General features: G+C 41.3%; 1 protein-coding gene across 1 annotated transcript in view; it reads right to left on the reverse strand.

Moving 5' to 3' along the window:
- LOC144593027 (regulator of G-protein signaling 22-like) overlaps window positions 1-19,179 on the reverse strand; it is a 69,606-nt gene that overhangs the window by 5,141 nt on the left and 45,286 nt on the right. Inside the window, exons 11-18 of the mRNA XM_078398441.1 lie at window positions 17,200-17,325; window positions 12,982-13,083; window positions 10,149-10,343; window positions 8,678-8,764; window positions 7,013-7,188; window positions 5,230-5,392; window positions 2,033-2,191; window positions 19-87 (exon numbers count right to left, since the gene is read on the reverse strand). Of these exons, the coding sequence (XP_078254567.1) occupies window positions 19-87; window positions 2,033-2,191; window positions 5,230-5,392; window positions 7,013-7,188; window positions 8,678-8,764; window positions 10,149-10,343; window positions 12,982-13,083; window positions 17,200-17,325 (1,077 nt within the window). The remainder of the gene's footprint in view (window positions 1-18; window positions 88-2,032; window positions 2,192-5,229; window positions 5,393-7,012; window positions 7,189-8,677; window positions 8,765-10,148; window positions 10,344-12,981; window positions 13,084-17,199; window positions 17,326-19,179) is intronic.

A 19,179-nucleotide genomic window follows, 5' to 3' on the forward strand; every position in this document is an offset into this window, starting at 1 on the left:
AATTAAACATGTCCTCACCTTTAATACACCCTTTATCCTCCTCCTTTGTTGGAACATTTGGTCCTCCACCACATCCTGTATTTTTACCTAGAGAATAAACAAATAGAAAAACGATTTTAAGTTTAGATTGTGTAGAGAACCTAGGGAGATGAGATATATTCTTATTAAACCTTTCAAAATATTTCACTTAACGCTTTTCACACTAACATTGCCCTGTATTTTTTCATTTATATCTAATTCCTGAATTGATAGTTTGTTTAGTATTCATTGAATTATATATTTTTGCATTCTACGGGGAACAATAAGTACAACAAAAATATTGAAAGGACTAATAGCTCCAAGATACTAGAAACTATCCATGTTTAAGTGTTAATTTCCTGTAATAGCTACTTTGCAAACCAGACATTGGTGAATAATGAAGTGCTTTCCAGAGATTGGGTTTTAGGCATATTACCAGGTAGTTTCATTTTCTTTAAACCTTGAAGTGCTAAATATTAAAATTAAGTATAATTTAATTCAAGATTCCAAAATACCTACTCAATGAGCACCTTACAAAGGAATAAGCTTAATTCATCTTTGAATCACTGCATTTTGGTCATGCAAATTTGAAATATTGATATTGCATTTTCAAAACAACAAACAGAAAAGATGTAAAATTATTTTACACTATTGTACTGATTCAAAAATTGACCCCACTTCTTGTTATTTAATTGTTTTTTAATTGCTGATTGGTGATCTTAATAACTTGTTCTTGGCCTATTCCTCATACAATATTTCGTATCCAATAAGAAAGGGCTTATAACGTCGCTCCTGTTTCTAGTTCCAATTAACCTTGTTATCAACTCATCAACCATTGTTTACTGTCATTTTTTTAAAATACTAGAAACCATTCTACTACATTTTTTAAAAAATCCATCATTCTTTTGCCAGGTATATTCTCAGAGGGAATTTTGAAATAATGCATCCAGCGTTCCCATTGGTAGATGTACCGATTCACAATTACTTCAATTTTGTATTCAGTAGGTGTGAAATTCAACTTCAGCAGTGTGTAACATGCTCTACTATCATTCCTTTTCTGCCCTTCATAAATTGAATCTATGCATTTTGACCTATTATTTTGGTAAAAGAGCAGATACTATAAATATGACTATATATGACACATCAAACACATCACAAAGACAGCCTTCTTCCACCTCAAAAACATTGCCCGTCTCCGTCCATCCCTCTCCTCCACAGCTGCAGAAACCCTCATCCACGCCTTCATCACCTCCCGTCTGGACTACTGCAACAGCCTCCTCTATGGCGCACCCTCAAAAATCATCAATAAACTTCAATACATTCAAAACTCTGCTGCCCGTCTACTCACACACACCTCGATCCGTGACCATATCACCCCCGTCCTTTATAAACTCCACTGGCTCCCCATCCCCCAGAGAATCCAGTACAAAATCCTCCTCATAACCTACAAAGCCCTCCATAACCTGGCCCCATCCTACCTGACCGACCTCCTCCACAGGCACACTCCCACCTGCACCCTCCACTCTACCGCTGCCAATCTCCTATCCCCCCACGTCCGGACTAAACTCAGATCCTGGGGGGACAGGGCTTTCTCCATCGCTGCTCCCACCCTATGGAACTCACTACCCCAAACCGTTAGAGACTCCCCCACACTCACCACATTCAAAACATCGCTGAAGTCTCACCTGTTCAGTACTGCCTTCAACCACTGAAGGTCACCTCACCTACTGTCTCCTTTCTCTGTTCATTTATTTATTTACTTATTTATCTATTTATTAATTTCCCTATGTTCTCAAAATCTCTGTAAAGCGTCTGAGTATATGAAAAGCGCTATATAAATAAAATGTATTATTATTATTATTATTATTATATAAGTTCACACGTAAATCTTAGCTATTCCGTCAAAGTTTTCCTTGTGTAAAAGGTGAATGGAAATCGGAGAATTGCCAATATTAGGAAATTTCAATAGGTTTACAGGGGGCAAATGCTTTGGTTGATTGCAGAATTACTGTACCCGTATGTGGTGCCTCTTAGCAAACTCTGCTGTGGCCAAGAACATCGGGAGCCACTTCCTTTCCATGCGCACTTTTATATATCTTTGTATCTCAGTTAGAACATTTGACGACAAATGTTCATGGAGCAACGTGCCCCATCCTCCAGCTAACTTCATTATCTAGAAAAGAAATATTTTCTCGGTTTCTTTGTATTCAAAGAAAAAAAAGCTACATTATTAGGTCAGATTTGTACAGGAGCTATGTTGCACCTTGCAATCACTATCACCCCCCAGTAGCTTTTGATGATTTTGTGGTCCATAATGATCTTGAAGGGTCCCAGTCACATGATAAGTGGTGACTATTGAGGCTTCAATGTCATTAGGAACCACGCAATTAAAGACTAGATAAATGGTAAGTGGTGGCCAGGCCTCACATCTCAAACTGTGGGCCTTGCCACATATTCTCTGATTGCCTTTTCAATGTTTCCAATTGCCCTTGATGATCAGAGACATTTAGAAAAACTTGAATAAATTTCAAATAATTAAAAAATAATAATTGATGAAAATGTGAACACCTGGTTACAAGATTGATATTAATAGATTGCAAATGAGCAAACCAGCTATCTTCAAATGTTAATTTAATGAAGTTTCAAGTTCTCAGAAGTTCCCAGAAGTTAACAGTGCTGTGCTAGATAGTCCAGCTGTTGCTGCTGTAATTCTGGGGAGCCAGATGTAAAGTGTATATGTACCCTCGATGGTGACTCCACTTACAGGGTGGAGATTCAAGGCAGGGCCTCAAGTATGTGTTTCATACTTGCACGATGCAATGAGCAGGAACATAACTCAATGATGAGATGCAACTGCAGCCTGTCTGTAGTTATCTACAGATCTGCTGGCAAACGTTCAGTGCGAGCCGGCCCATTGTTTCCTTAAAAATAATAATATTCTTATGCAATATGGGTGCGAAGTTTTAGTCACGAAGAAAGCATACTGCAAATGTATCCCCTAATCACTATATTAATTGGAGGGTTCAAACTCCCTATGTGTACTCCTTGTATCTGCACTGTTAATTGCCTCATTAGTCAGAGAAATATCTTGTCAGCACAGTAAAGAACATTGGCACATCAAGTCCAAAGATTCTTGATTTGCACTATTTGTTAAACTACATTTTCTGGACCCACAGGCATTGCCTTTTCCTTGACACTCCTGAAAAGGTGTGTGGAGATGTCTTTTTCAACATCAGCAGTCCTGTTACTCTAACAGTGCAGTGAGGCAGGGATTGCCAGGATTTAGACCTAGAAAATGAAGTAATGGTGACAGATTTTCAAGTTACGATATTGTGTTTATTGAAGGGAACCTGTAAGTGATGGTGTTCCTGTGCTCTTGCTGCCTTTATCCTTGACAGTGGAAAAAATCCAAAGTTTTGGAAGGTTCTGTCAGAATATCTTATCTGAGTAACTACAGAGTGTTTTGTTGATGGTATACACTGCAGTCAACATGTGCTGTTGGTGAATGGAATTAAAGCTTTGGATGCTGCTGCACCTGTCCTGGCCAATGGAGAGTACTCTTTCATGATCCTGACTTATAGATGGAGGTCAACACAAAATGCTGGAGTAACTCAGCGGGTCAGGCAGCATCTCGCGAGAGAATGGGTGACATTTCGGATCGAGTCCCTTCTTCAGACTAATGTCAGGGGAGGGGGTGGGACAAAGATAGGATGTAGTAGGAGACAGGAAGACTAGTGGGAGAACTGGGAAGGGGAGGAGAAAGAGAGGGACAGAGGAACTATCTGAAGTTAGGGAAGTCAACGTTCATACTGCTGAGGTGTAAACTGCCCAAGCGAAATATGAGATGCTGTTTCTCCAATTTGTGTTGGGCCTCACTATGACAATGGAGGAGGCCCAGGACAGAAAAGTCAGATTGTGAATGGGAGGGGGAGTTGAAGTTCTGAGCCACCGGGAGATCAAGTTGGTTAAGACGGACTGAGTGAAGGTGTTGAGTGAAACGATCACCGAGCCTGCGCTTGGTCTCGCCGATGTAGAGAAGTTGATATCTGGAACAGCGGATACAATAGATGAGGTTGGAGGAGTTGCAGGTGAACCTCTGCCTCACCTGGAAAGACTGTTTGGGTCCTTGGATGGAGTTGAGGGGGGTAAAGGGACAGGTGTTGCATCTCCTGCGGTTACAGGGGCAAGTACCTGGAAAGGGGGTGGTTTGGGTGGGAAGGGACGAGTAGACCAGGGAGTTACGGAAGGAACGGTCTCTGCGGAAAGCAGAAAGGGCTGGAGATGGGAATATGTGGGCAGTATTGGGATCCCGTTGGAGGTGGTGGAAATGGTGGGAAGAAAGCTGAAAGAGAGGAGGGGCAGTAGGGGAAATATCCTCCAGTGATAATACTGACAATGAATGCCAAATATAAATGGTTAAACACTATTTTTCTTTGGGTCATGATTGCCTATCTTCAGGCCTGTGCCTGAATGCTTTCTTAGATCTTGCTGCACGCAGACATGTACTGATTCATTCTCTAAAGAGTTGCAAATGGAATTGTGCAATCATCAGAAAACATTCCCATTTCTGACCTAATGATGGAAGGATGAAAAACCTGAAGGCAGTTGGGCCTGGGAATGGTAAGTAAATACCACTTGATAACACCATCAAAAACAGCTTCCTTCCCTTTGCTGATGATTAGAACAGAAAGAAGATAGACACAAAAAGCTGGAGTAACTCAGCAGGTACGGGCGGCACGGTAGCGCAGCGGTAGAGTTGCTGCTTTACAGCGAATGCAGCGCCGGAGACACAGGTTCGATCCTGACTACGGGTGCTGCACTGTAAGGAGTTTGTACGTTCTCCCCGTGACCTGCGTGGGTTTTCTCCGAGATCTTCGGTTTCCTCCCACACTCCAAAGACGTACAGGTATGTAGGTTAATTGGCTGGGTAAATGTAAAAATTGTCCCTAGTGGGTGTAGGATAGTGTTAATGTACGGGGATCACTGGGCGGCACGGACTTGGAGGGCCGAAAAGGCCTGTTTCCGGCTGTAGATATATGATGATGATATGATGACGTCAGACAGCAACTTTGGATAGAAGGAATGGGTGACATTTCGGGTTGAGACCCTTCTGCAGACTGGGCAGTAATCTGGGCAATTAATTACAATCCTTAAATCCTGTAAATTCATTAAAAAATCTCTATGAGAAGCATTAATTTAACACTACATTACTTCATGCTGTTGTGCATTCGTAGCAGGGCTGGTGGGTCCAAAGAAGTACTTTCGATTCAGATATTTGGTCTTTATGTCTTTGGACTTGTTACCTCGTTCTTTCTTTTCAGTGTGAGGTATTCTTCTAAAGTTTTCGATATCCAACCAGCAGTTAAGATCCAAACTAAAAGAGAAAAATGCCCATGGTTCAGCAGTTCTGCACTATTATAAACTGTTATCAAAGCAGTGTTGTTATTATCACATCCACTGACGTAAACTAATAAATCCTGCGATAAACAAACCGTGATCTGTAAATTAACCTTGCATTAGTGTTACAATTATTACAGGAAAGTCATCCACTATGAGAAAGCATATCTCAAATATTTGCCTGGGCTTTCCTTATGTAAAGGTACATCTTTAAATAGTATTTGCTCCATTATGTATTAAGTAGGCACTATTACTTTCAAAGCTGAAAGTCATAAACTATTTGTTGTTTTGTCTTTGATATTGGAAATGATAATTTCTGAATAAATGCAGTTTATTTTTGAAATTCTTGTGTCGTTACTTTGGTTTCTACTTGACTTAAAAGGTAAGTTGACTAACAATCTCAGATGTTCATCAAATTATTCGGCTCCTAACCCATTTGTTGCATGCATTGATGTTTCCAAAGTATACTAATATGTTTTCCCTTCATTTATTAGTTTTTATGTCAGCTTATGAATTCTCATGTCTGAGACCTGAATCTACCACATTCTGTGTTATTTCAACATACACCAAGAGAAATTTACATGAATCAAAGGAAATGATCAAATCTTGACTGCAGCTAAAAAGAAGAAAAAAATATTCTGGTGTTTTGCTACACATCAAAAAATAAAGCATTAACTGGGGAAATAAAATTGAACTTTAATAAAACCTACCAGAGTATCAGTAGACCTTAGAACAAAAAGCAGAATGTTGTAAGAATTAAAGTGTAAACTGACATTTTGGATCAAGAACAATATCAACTTACAACTTTTGTCTCCATAGACACTACTTGACGCACTGAGCTTTTCCTGCACTGATTGTCATTCCAGGTTCCAGCATCTGCGATCACTTTTGTGTTCAATTAAAAGTCCTGGCATGTCTGGTAATTTATTTTAGAGACTTTGGACATTTAGATGTGTTTTCTGTAGCTCATTCCTGACTCTTCACTCAGCAGCACAGGAAGCACATACGGAGGGAGAAAGGGGACTACAGTGTGGAGAGAACAAAGGGAGTGTCTGTGACAGGAGGCAGAACGAGAGAGGCTGTGATGCACATTATGTCAGTGGGAAGAAGGTGATGAAGGCTTGTTAACTGCATCTGATCTGGTTGGAGTGGATGTAAATAGAACACGAATATGTAGAAAAAGATGCTCAGACTATGAGAAATTCTAGTCTTCACACAACCCCCTTAAAAACAATTTTTATTTTTTACAGTGCTATTTTTAAAAGTCCCAGTGCCTACAGAAGTGCAAATTTTGCGTCAAAGTTAGCAGAAGGGTAAATGTGGCGGTAACAGTTGGCTGCAAATACTCACAACATTTCCAACAAAAGTTTAGAAAATCATGGATCTGAAATTTTATTATTGTACAACATTTCTTGTGATGAAAATGAACTGCACATGCTGATTTATACCAAAGATAAACACAAAACTCAGCAGGTCAGGCAGCATCTCTGGAGAAAATGGTTTGGTGACATTTCAGGTTGGGACTCTTCAGACTTATTTTGTTGTGTCTCTGTTCACTGTACCTCTTTATAGCAAGATATACCATATAGGTACTTACCCAGCAAAATTTTCTTTAAGGAATGTCTGGAAATTCTCCATTTCTATGCGATTGTTAATGAGTACATCCAATGTGTAATTACGGAATTTTTCAGGAACTTTCTGCCAATAGTCTTCTCCTTCGATATCATCTGGAATTTGTTCTTGACTAGGTGAACGTGCAGGAAGAAGAATTTCCTGAGAAAAATTTAAATCACAATTAAAGCTGGATTAATATCTCCTTAAATTTATCAGTGTCTGTATCTAAGCTGTGGCAGCAGGTCATATATTCCCATTTATAGGCTGGATGAGATTTATTTATTTTCCAAATTCCCAGTTTTATTTTGATGGCCCCCAAATGAAAATATGCTGGGCACAAAATTCAGTGATTTACTGTTTAGGTGGCATGGGTGTCAACTTACATCCAATTTTGTGTGTAATGGTTTGTGCATATTCAGAGAATGGTTTGCACTATATGACCCCACCCCTTGTGATGCTCTCCATCACGATATTATGTCTGTGATGCTCTTTTTTTGCTGCAAATATTCAGTTATCAGAGCACAATATCAAAATTAAACTCAACTATGTGTTCAAAACCCTATAAGGACCAACTATTCAGCTGCAGGGTAAACCTAATCCATTGTATGTAAAGCAATGAAAAAAAAGCAACCAATAAAAACTTACAGATCATGGAAATTCAAAATAAAAACAGAAAATGCTGCAAATGCGCAGCAGGTCAAGCAACATCAGTGGAGAAAGAAACAGAGTGATAGTGTTAGGTTACAAGTAAGCAGAGTTTAAAAATAAAGACGATTTAAGTTGCAAATAAGGGATGGGAATAAAATTCACCCTGGGAAATAACTCATTGATGTCATCTATGTTGAACATCTAGAGACAGTAAACTTTTTTAGCAATGACTTTACAACACCAGCAAGACCCAGATTCACTAATATTGTCATTCCATCTACTCCCTCCTTAAAAATTGTGAAATTATCTAAACGTGCAAAAGTCAGCTGTAGTGTAAAAAAATATTGTAGGGTCTAAGGTGAATACATCCAGTAATTCAAAAGATAGCACAACTCCACTACTGCCTCTCATGTCGAGTCTGTATAAAATGGTAAGAGCAGTTTACCTTGGGTGTAACTTAAACAACAATTATTTTTCCATTATTAAAAATAGCACCATTACCTAAGTAAAACATCCTTTATTGCATCAATTGGTGAGCACAATTCCTCGCCTCCTTTCCACTCAAAACATCCAAAGAAAATGGGATTTTCTTTGGATGGCAACAAATGCAAATTATTGTTACAACAACTGAAAAGCTCAGACAAATTATTGGACTAAAGAGAAAGGGCTGCACTACAATCATAATGTATAGACATTGGAGAACCATATGATATCCCAAAATCCTCCATTAGCTAAATAAACATATACAATTGTAATTAATATATTAGAATTAATGTAGAAAAAATATATTAATCACCAGATAAAGCAATTGACTGCAGATAGACTAGAACACTTAGGGCAAGTATTTGAAACACTGATTCAGGTTAATCAAAGTCATAAGTGCATATAACCTTCATAGTTTTTAAATATCAATGTGGCAACTGCCACTAGAGACTAATTACTTCCTTTTTCTTTCTGTATGTGTAAATTCTCTTTTAAAAGTATATATAGAGCTAATTACTTCATTTGGCCAAATCTTTTTCTGTAGTTCGTGAAGTTTCTTGTAGTATGCTGAATCCAAAACACGAGTCTCTCTTGTAAGCTGCACCTGGAAATGAAAGATAACCAGTGCATTAATTAATTAATACTCAATTCATTAATATTAATGAAGCAATGCAATGAAGCAGTGGTCAGTGCCAGCAGTACCACTGGACGTTGGTGAGAATTTCAGTCAACCAACAGGGACGTTTCCATTTACTTCAGAAGGCAGTCCCAGTAAGCGAGACAGGATTAAAAAAATGTGCACCATATTCACTTGAGAAAGAATATATGTTGATAGGTCAACTACTTTGAAATACATATGGTCAATGTGCATTTTTCTGAAATGAATAAATAATATAAATGAGTTGACATTCTTCAAGTAAAAAATAAATACAATTATAGTAAGCTCAAAGTGCTGGAATAACTCAGCGGGTCAGGCAGCATCTCAGGAGAGAAGAAATGGGTGACGTTTCGGGTCGTGACCCTTCTTCAGACTGATCAGTCTGAAGAAGGGTCTTGACCCGAAACATCACCCATTCCTTCTCCCCTGAGATGCTGCTTGACCCGCTGAGTTACTCCAGCATTTTGTGTCCACCTTCGATTTGAACCAGCATCTGCAGTTATTTTCCAACACATTATAGTAAGCTCGGTCAGCTTTCTTACCTTGCATTTCTCCAATTGAAAACCCTTTGTCACAAAAATAAAAACATATATCAAAATAATTGTACAGAAATAGTTTTATTGAGGGTGTTAAAAGGGTGTGGGGGTGGTTGGGCTCAGTGATATTTTTCTTTCTTCTAATAACAAATGATCTGCTAACAATGACTGAGTGCCTCGCTTTCAGTTGCTAATGAACAATATTAAGACGAAAGGACACAAAGTGCTGGATTGTGGGGAATGAAAGCTGGAAGAGAGGAGAGGTAGGACAAAGTGTGGCAGGTAATAGGTGGACACAGGCAAGGGGAAGGGGAGAGGTTGATAGGCAGGTGGTTGGAATGAAGGCCAGAAATTAAAGCAGAATGTGTGAAGGTCGAGAAGGAATGAAAGTAGAGGTGGAAATAGGTGAGAGTCTAGTGGGGCACAAGGGAAGGGGGGGGGGGGGAGAAAAGGGGGGGGGAAGGGGGAGAAAGAGAGGGGGGAAGAAAGGGAAGGGGGAGGGGAGGTTGTCATATTTAGGAGGTTGGCTAAAATTGGAGAATTTGATATTGATACTGTTGGCATGAACTTCGACAATGTCAGCTGTACCACTGGATGACTACTCAGACATCAGATCAAGAAGATCTGAAGGACTGGTGCTTGGCCACACTGTCTTCATTGGCGGTTTGGAGTTCAGATTATCATCTCATTTTATTGCCCAAGAAAGCAGACAATGTAGAAGAAGAGAAATGGAGGAGAACAAATGACCATTTTCTAAACTAATTTAATATCTCAGCTGGATAAATAGATCATACCTTTCTAAATCTTGACGTGTCCATGTCAATCATGTGCAACCTAGGTACAAGTAGCGTGATGAGAATGTATTCCTCTATTTGATCAAACAAGTCTTCAAAGGGTGGATCCAATTTTTTATAGGTGATATTCCTATTCTCGGTATCTATGTCAATATCTGATGAAGACCCATCTACAATATATGTAGCAAAAATGTACTGAAACAAATAGAGATTTTATGAAAAGATCAGTCTGAAGCCAATTAAGTTTCTTAAACACATTTAAAAATATATTTTTTTTATGAAAAGTCTGAAGCCAATTAAGTTTCTTGAACACATTAAAAACATTTATTTTTTTTTGGGCCCAAAAGATACTGGATTAGAGAATCAGGCAATTGTGGGAAATTCAGTAACTAAAATGTTCCAAGAGGGTCTATTCTGCCAGGTCTAATTATCTTATTCTTCAACCAATCACAGAATTATTCTCCATTGGGGGAAGGGGAGATGTATTAACACATGTACAGTCATTATTGGGGTACTAAGCCACACAGCTGTGGGGTAATGTAGCTCATCACGAGAAGGGCGAGAGTAGAATATTTCCAAGGTGAGTAAAGGAAAACTCAGGTAAGATTCCTATTTCAGTGACTCCATAGTTACACATGTTCCTTGCAAACACCTTCAGTTTGCTTGCCCCATATTTGATGCATCTAAGACCCAATATTGGGTGTCGGAGTGATATTGGGTACTAATTCCTGCGGAAGGATTTCCCCTGTTGCCCGGTTACAACATGAACAATCTTCAGGTATTAATGTTAGAAGCATGATACAAACACTATATGAAAATTGTATTTGCATGAATCAGCCTTATTTTGAAAGTCAACAGAACCCTTTGCAGGAAGGTCTCCACAGAGAATAGTAGTCGATTTAAAATTACTTTTAAGGAAACTAACAAACCAAACAAATTTTAAGCAGAATCTTGAAAATCAGGAAATGTGAAAAGGTGCTGTTTGGCCTTATAGTCACAAAATATATCCAGTGAATATATATTTCAGCCAAAGCTGGAAGTCAAACTGTTGGAGGTTGGTACGGTAGAGCAATGATGAGAGCAAGCATCCAATTCTTCAAAAGTATTCTGAATATCTCAGAGGAAGAATTGATGAGGAAGCTGTATGCCCAGGAAGCCATTAAGGGTTATAATGAAGCACCACTAACAGGAAGTGGCTATTGGTCTTTCTCTATTTTATTTATTCATTTATTAGATAAGACCCAGCCCTAGTTGTCCCCAAGACATTTAAGGGGAGCACAGTGGCACAGCTGCTGCCTCAGCGCCAGAGACCCGGGTCCTGCTGATATTGATATTTTCTTGACCCCAGGTTACGAGTTTCTCATTCTCCTTCCTGTACTCTGTCTCATCATTATTTGATATCTGGCCCACTTTGGTGGTGTTGTCTGAAAACTTGTAAATTGAGGTGTATTTGTATTTGGCTACACAGTCGTGGATGTGTATAGTGTAAAGAAGAGGGCTGAGAACGCATCCTTGTAGGGCACCAGTGTCGAGCAATTCATAGATGATGATTTGTCAGTTATGCTCACTGATTGTGGTCTGTTGGTCAGGATGTCCAGTTGCAGAGACGAGTGCTGACTTCAGGTTCCACGAGCTTAGAGATGAGCTTGGATGGGACAATTGTATTGAAAGCAGAGCTGTAGTCTATGAATAGAAGTCTGATATGGGTGTTTCTCTTATTCAGGTGTTCCAGGGAAGAGTGTAGGGCCAGGGAGATGGCATCAACCGTGGACCTGGTGTGGCGGTAGGCGAACTTCAGGGGAGGTCAAGGTTGCTTGGTAGACTGGATTTAATGCGTTCCATAACCAGTCTCTCTTAAAGCACTTCATAATGGTGGATGTCAAGGCCAAAGAACGGTTGTTGTTAAGGCATGAAATCTTGCTTTTCTTGAAACCAGGATGATAGTGGTCTTCGTGAAGTAGATGGGTTCCTTAAAAATATCCATGAACACTCCCGCTAGTTGATCCACGCAGTTCCTGAGGACGCGGCCAGGGACTCCGTCCAGGTTAGTTATTTTTTGAAGGCTGATCTAACCTCTGCAACAGTGACCCTGAGAAGAGACACATTTGAGTCTGATCTGATGGATGTTGGCCTTCAGGTCAAAGTGAGCATTGAATGTATTAAGTTCATTAGGGAGCGCCACACTATCACCTGCAATGTTGCCTTACTTCGCTTTACAGCCAGTTATAGTATTCAGACCCAGCCACAGTCTGCAGGAGTCCGAATAATTATACTAAATAAATAAACACAAGTATATTCCAGTATAATCTTTCGGCATATTCACAAAATACTGGAGTAACTCAGCAGGTCAGGCAGCATCTCGGGAGAATTTTTTATTTTTAAATTTTTTTTTGGCAGCATCTCGGGAGAGCTGCTTCCTTGTCTTTCGGGATTCTTGATTGCTTTGCAAAGATCATAGTGAGCTTTCTTATACTGGTCAGGATCGTTTGACTTATATACAGTGGACCTGGCCTTCATTTGGGAATGTATCTCATGGTTCATCCATGGTTTGCGGTTGGGGAAGACTCAGATTGTCATCTGGAGATCTTGGTACATCAGTGCTGTTGCGGATCCTTCCATTAACTCTATATTTTCCCTTGATATTTGACCTCCCAAAGTGCAACAACATCGCCCGCAAGCCCAGATTAAACTCCATCTGCTATTAGGCACTGGTATTGGTACATTACCTCTCTACACATATCTGCAACTGATCTATATGCAGCTATTTCGTTTGACGGCCTTACTCCCCAAATTTCTGTGGCAAACTTGCCACCGTATCATTTTCATTGCTTACTTGTGCTTGTCTCCTGAGTTTAAAAGGTTGGAAGATTTCTGCAAAGAAAAGTAGCTGATACTCTCTCAGGTCATACCACAGGTGCACAGCATTTCGCCATAACTACAAAACAGTGAGAAGAAATAGTTAATCTTTCACAATTATTGTTTTAGAAGAGTTATTCTGTATAAAATAAGACAAAGCTGGAAACAGTAGTAAGAACAATCACTGGTCCAGCCGTACACTGGCATATGCCTGCCTCTTTGTAGGGTGCGTCGAACAATCGCTGTTCCAGGCGTACACTGGCCCTACCCCCAAACTCTACCTCTGCTACATTGACAACTACATCGGTGCTGCCTCCTGCACCCATGCAAAACTCACTGACAATCAACTTCACGACTAATTTCCGTCCTGCACTCAAATTCACTTGGACCATCTCCGACATCTCCCTTCCTTTCTAGATCTCACCATCTCCAGCACAGGAGACAGACTATTGACCGATATCTATTACAAACTCACAGACTCCCATAGCTATCACGACTACACTTCTTCCCACCCTGCTACCTGTAAAGACTCTATCCTCTATTCCCAATTCCTCCGTCTACACCGCATCTGTGCCCAGGATGAGGTTTTCCATACCAGGTTATCGGAGATGTCCTCGTTCTTTAGGAAACGGGGGTTCCCCTCTTCCATTATAGATGAGGCTCTCACTAGGGTCTCCTCGATATCCCGCAGCTCTGCTCTTGCTCCCCCTCTCCCGATTCGTAACAAGGACAGAGTCCCCCTTGTCCTCACCTTCCACCCCATCAGTTGTCACATACAGCATACAATATAATCCTCCAACATTTTCACCACCCCCAACGGGACCACACTACTGGCCACATCTTCCCATCTCCACCCCTCTCTGCTTTCTGCAGAGACCGTTCCCTCCGCAACTCCCTGGTCAACTCATCCCTTCCCACCCAAACCATTCCCTCCCCAGGTACTTTCCCCTGAATCCGTAGGAGATGCAATGCCTGTCCCTTTACCTCCCCCTTCAACTCCATCCAAGGACCCCAACAGTCTTTCCTGGTGAGGCAGAGGTTCACTTGCACCTCATCTACTGTATCTGCTGTTCCAGGTGTCAATTGCTGAACATCGGCGAGACCAAGCGCAGGCTCGGCGATCATTTCGCTGAACACCTCTGCTCAGTCCGCCTTAACTTACCTGATCTCCCGGTTGCTCAGCACTTTAACTCCCCCTCCCATTTCCAATCTGACCTTTCTGTCCTTAGCCTCCTCCATTGTCAGAATAAATTGGATGAACAGCACCTCATATTTCGCTTGGGTAGCTTACACCCCAGTGGTATGAACATTGACTTTTCGAACTTCAAATCGCCCTTGCTTTCCCTCTCTCTCCATCCCTTCCCCCTTCCCAGTTCTCCCACCAGTCTTACTGTCTCCGACTACAGTCTATCTCTGCCCCGCCCACTCCCCTGACATCAGTCTGAAGAAGGGTCTCGACCCGAAAGATCGCCCATTCCTTTTCTCCAGAGCTGCTGCCTGTCCCGCTGAATTACTCCAGGATTTTGTGTCTACCTTCAAGTAAGTTAGGCAGCATCTGGTGAGGGGAAAACAGAAGTATGCCTTTACATTAGAGCCAAATTTATCAGAATTCATTAATGTTTGGGACGCTGAATGTACTAAAGATGCAGCAAAAGACAAAGGGAAGGAATACAAGAGCAAAACCATGATGAAATAAATAGGAAGGGAGTTTAAATGATAAAAGAGATGACAGTGCATGAGGAAATGAATGGGATATGCAAAGAAACATGAGGCATGTAAATGTAAAGAATAGTTTATGAGAATGTTGAACGTAATGATCACAATTAAAAATTCCATTTTGTATTTCATTCCCTTTTACTTTGATCCATTAAGCCATGTCAGTTAATTTATCTTGCTTTTGACTTTATGATAAATTTTCATTCTTAATATTTTCTTGCATTTTAAAACTTAATGGACTGGAAACTCATAAACCCATTGTACATGTGGCAATAATAAACCTAAACTAAACCTTTCCCAGTGAAAAATTCCAGGGACAACTGGAAGAAACGGCACGGTAGCGCAGCGGTAGAGTTGCTGCTTTACAGCGAATGCAGCGCCGGAGACTCAGGTTCGATCCTGACTACGGGTGCTGCACTGTAAGGAGTTTGTACGTTCTCCCCGTGACCTGCGTGGGTTTTCTCCGAGATCTTCGGTTTCCTCCCACACTCCAAAGACGTACAGGTATGTAGGTTAATTGGCTGGGTAAATGTAAAAATTGTCCCTAGTGGGTGTAGGATAGTGTTAATGTGCGGGGATCACTGGGCGGCACGGACTTGGAGGGCCGAAAAGGCCTGTTTCCGGCTGTATATATATGATATGATATGATATGATAAAACCAAATTGAGTTGAATTGAATACTTTATTGTCACATGTGACAAGTCACAGTGAGATTCTTTGCTTGCAGATCGATGGTGTGCAAATAGTCGCCCATAAAGGGCACTTACAAAGTACCTCTGCGCCAGGTCCCCCTTTGTTCTTTCCCCCCTCCCCTCACGGCAGTCCCCAACATGGTGGGTCCCCACTGTCCGTTGCTCTTCCCCTTCCCTCACGGCGGTCCCCACATGGTGGGTCCCCACTGCCCGATGCGCTTCCCCTTCCCTCACGGCGGTCCCCACATGGTGGGTCCCCACTGTCCGATGCGCTTCCCCTTCCCTCTCGGCGGTCTCCACATGGTGGGTCCCCACTGTCCGTTGCTCTTCCCCTTCCCTCACGGCGGTCCCCACATGGTGGGTCCCCACTGTCCGATGCACTTCCCCTTCCCTCTCGGCGGTCTCCACATGGTGGGTCCCCACTGTCCGTTGCTCTTCCCCTTCCCTCACGGCGGTCCCCACATGGTGGGTCCCCACTGTCCGATGCGCTTCCCCTTCCCTCACGGCGGTCCCCACATGGTGGGTCCCCACTGTCCGTTGCTCTTCCCCTTCCCTCACAGCGGTCCCCACATGGCGGGTCCCCATTGTCCGTTGCTCTTCCCCCTACCTCACAGCGGTCCCCCCATGTTGGGTCCTACATTGTTCTTCCCCCTACCTCATGGTGGTCCCTCCATGCTGGGTCCTCCTTTGTTCCTTCCCGCAGCAGTGGCGTCCTCACTTCCACAGTCGGATAGGTGATAGGTGATTAAATTGGCTCGAAGGGCCGAATGGCCTCCTCCTGCACCTATTTTCTATGTAACCCATACCCCTAAATTACCCAACTGGCAAAGCTGTCAAATATTTCAAAATTTAAAAGCAATCCAACAGCGCTAAAGTAGTAAAGGAAGAATCAGGAACATCAACCATCACATATCCTTTGTTTTGGAATGAGATGTAGGTAACATGAGTGTTAACTGAAGCATGCATCCGCCAATTATAGGAGACCCAACCTCTGTATCCTGCACAATTAGATGTCAACAAATAGGTTCTCAACAACTGCCAAGAAAAGTAGCTACAAAGTAGTTGTAAAGATGGAAAAGGGCCCAAACTTCGTCAATGTCACTCTTGGTATCTTTATGAAAGAAGTCAACAGCACAAGGATGAGCTGCAGAGTCCCTTCCACTCTCACCATACCACTGAGATAAATCAACAATGGGAGAAACGAGCTAAAGAGGTCAATCTGGCTTTGCAGAAGATGAACTATCCACTGTCATATTCTTTGTGCTGGCTAGCTGATCACATTTGAGAGACTGAATGGCCTGCCTCTACTATGTTCCAAAATGAACAATTCTTAGGCTTTTGAAAATTTCAATCAGTTTCGTTTCCCATACTTTCACTATGTGAATATCCTAACTGAACAGAGGTAACCAAAATTGCATTGGCTGTTTCGAACTTGGGAAATTTCTTCACTGCATTCCTGAACTGTTCCACACCAGGTGTTTTGTACGACCACTTTTCAAGAGTCAATCTACACTGAGAATATCCAGGTATTAAAGTCAGTGGATGAAACTATAACATTGCCCAATATAGTAAAAAGGAAAATTTGAGCCATATGATAAACAGGACAAGAGTGTTTACAGTTTATGTTTAAGTTCCTTAGAAAAATTAAGCTCTTGCAACCATCCAGCTTCAAAGTGGTGGCTGTTTTGATTCTCAAAATGGGTCTGAATTCTATTTTGATCTCAAGTTAATCATAGAATAAATAAAAAAAATATTTTATTCATTAATCTAAGGTTTATTTTGCTTACCGGATTTTTCGTTTGCTCACAAAAACGAGTGAAGATAAATCCAGTTTTGCTTTCATTCTGGAGGGCTTGCAATAAGTCATCCATTTTATAACTGCATATAGCCTCCTGGTATTTTGTAAATCGCATCTACAAAAAAGGATTCTGTAATCCAATATTGCCAATATCTAACATTGCTTAAAAATGGAAAAAGAATAAAACTCATACATTTAATATTCTAACAATTATCAGTGGCATGTAGCATAAATTAGAGAAACATGGAGAAGAATGAAGTCTGGAGACCCAATTAAAGTGCTTCGGTGGAGGGGGTTTCCCTGTTAAGTGCCATTCCTGTGACCAGGAGACCCATTGCAATGGAACTGGAACTAAAAGCCAGATGGATTACAACATAACAAGATTGGAACAAATATTCTCTTAAACTTCAACAGTTGTACAGTGGGGAGCCTGATGACTGGTTACATCACGGCCTGATTCATCAACTTGAATGCTGAGGAATGGAGGAGATTACAAAAACTAATGGAAACCCTCCGAGTTCATCACGGGTACTGATCTCCCCACCATCAAAGAGGTCAATAGGTATCACTGCCTCAAAAAGGCAGCCAGCATCATCAGAGACCTGCACTACCATGCTTTCATTTGCACTCTTACCATTCGAGAGGAAGGTCTGAAAACTGTGACCTTCATGTTCAAGAGCAGCTTCTTCCCAACAACCTTCAGCTTTTGAACACCACAAACATTAACTACAAACTACGAACTGCCTTGGTCACACTAAGATCTTTGGGTTTGGGGGTTTATTGGGGTTTTTAGTTTATTGTATTTTTTTAAATGATGTTATCTGTGTGTTTACAGGCCTGTTATGCTGCTGCAGGCTAGTATTTCATTATTCTGTTGTCAGTCCAATGACAATGAAATATTCTTGACTCTTTCTTGACTCTTGACCAGTAAGCTGGAATGCTGGAGAGGTTTGCAATGGGGCCATGAGCATATATGGAAAGGACAGAGTTGAACACATGCATTCGATGAGAATCTGAGGACTACAGGTGATGAGCAAAAATATGTAATTATAGTGATAACTGAGACACGGAAGCTTAATGTTCCTAGGTAATGTGTTTCAATCCTTGGGGATAAGAAAAGAGTGAAGATTACAATTTTGATTAACTGAACAAATATAGTTGTGGCAGAGGGGATGAGCTGAAGATCAAGGAAGAGGGTCATCTGGCTCAGAGTCCATTCAGACCTCCACGAGTCATTGGGAGATTGAAAGAAATAATAGACAATAATTTCTGAGAAATGCAGATGCAACAGGGTAGCAATACTTGGCTATTTCCACAAAATAAACATTAAAAACTGTAAATTTTATAATAATGAAACACGATATGGCAAGAATGGACTGTAAAGCATTATTTTAACGTAAACTAGGGTTGAGGGAGTTGGTGGCATGGAAGGAAGGGATAGTGAGGGCTCAGCCCACCAAGAAAATGTGTGTGACTTGGCCCAAAAGTAAAACATCCAAGGCATCTTAGAGTAGAATGAAGCAAGATGGAAAGTTGACGAAGGAAGCAGGGATAGACATAAAGAGCTGGAGTAACTCAGCGGATCAGGCAGCATCTCCGGAGAAAAAGGATAGGTGACATTTTGGGTTGGGACCCTGCTACAGACTGATTGCAGTGGCGGTGGGGGCAGAAAAACCTGGAAGAGAGGGGCAGGACAAAGCTTAGCGAGTGATTTGTGGATGCAGTTGAGGGGAACGATGAGAAATGGGTGTGAGTCCAGGTGGGGCACAGGGAGGAGGCGGTAGGTTTAAGGTAGGGTAGTTACCAAAGATTGGAGAATTCAATCTTCATACCATCAAGTTGTAAGCTACTCAAGTGGGAATGAGGTACTATTTTTCCAGTTTGCATGTGTCTCACTCGGGCAATGGAGGAAGCTCAGGAAAGAAAGGTATGGGAACAGGAAGGGGAGTTAAAATGGTTAGCAACTGTG

This window comes from Rhinoraja longicauda, chromosome 4 (assembly GCF_053455715.1).
Source record: "Rhinoraja longicauda isolate Sanriku21f chromosome 4, sRhiLon1.1, whole genome shotgun sequence".
NCBI lineage: Eukaryota > Metazoa > Chordata > Chondrichthyes > Rajiformes > Arhynchobatidae > Rhinoraja > Rhinoraja longicauda.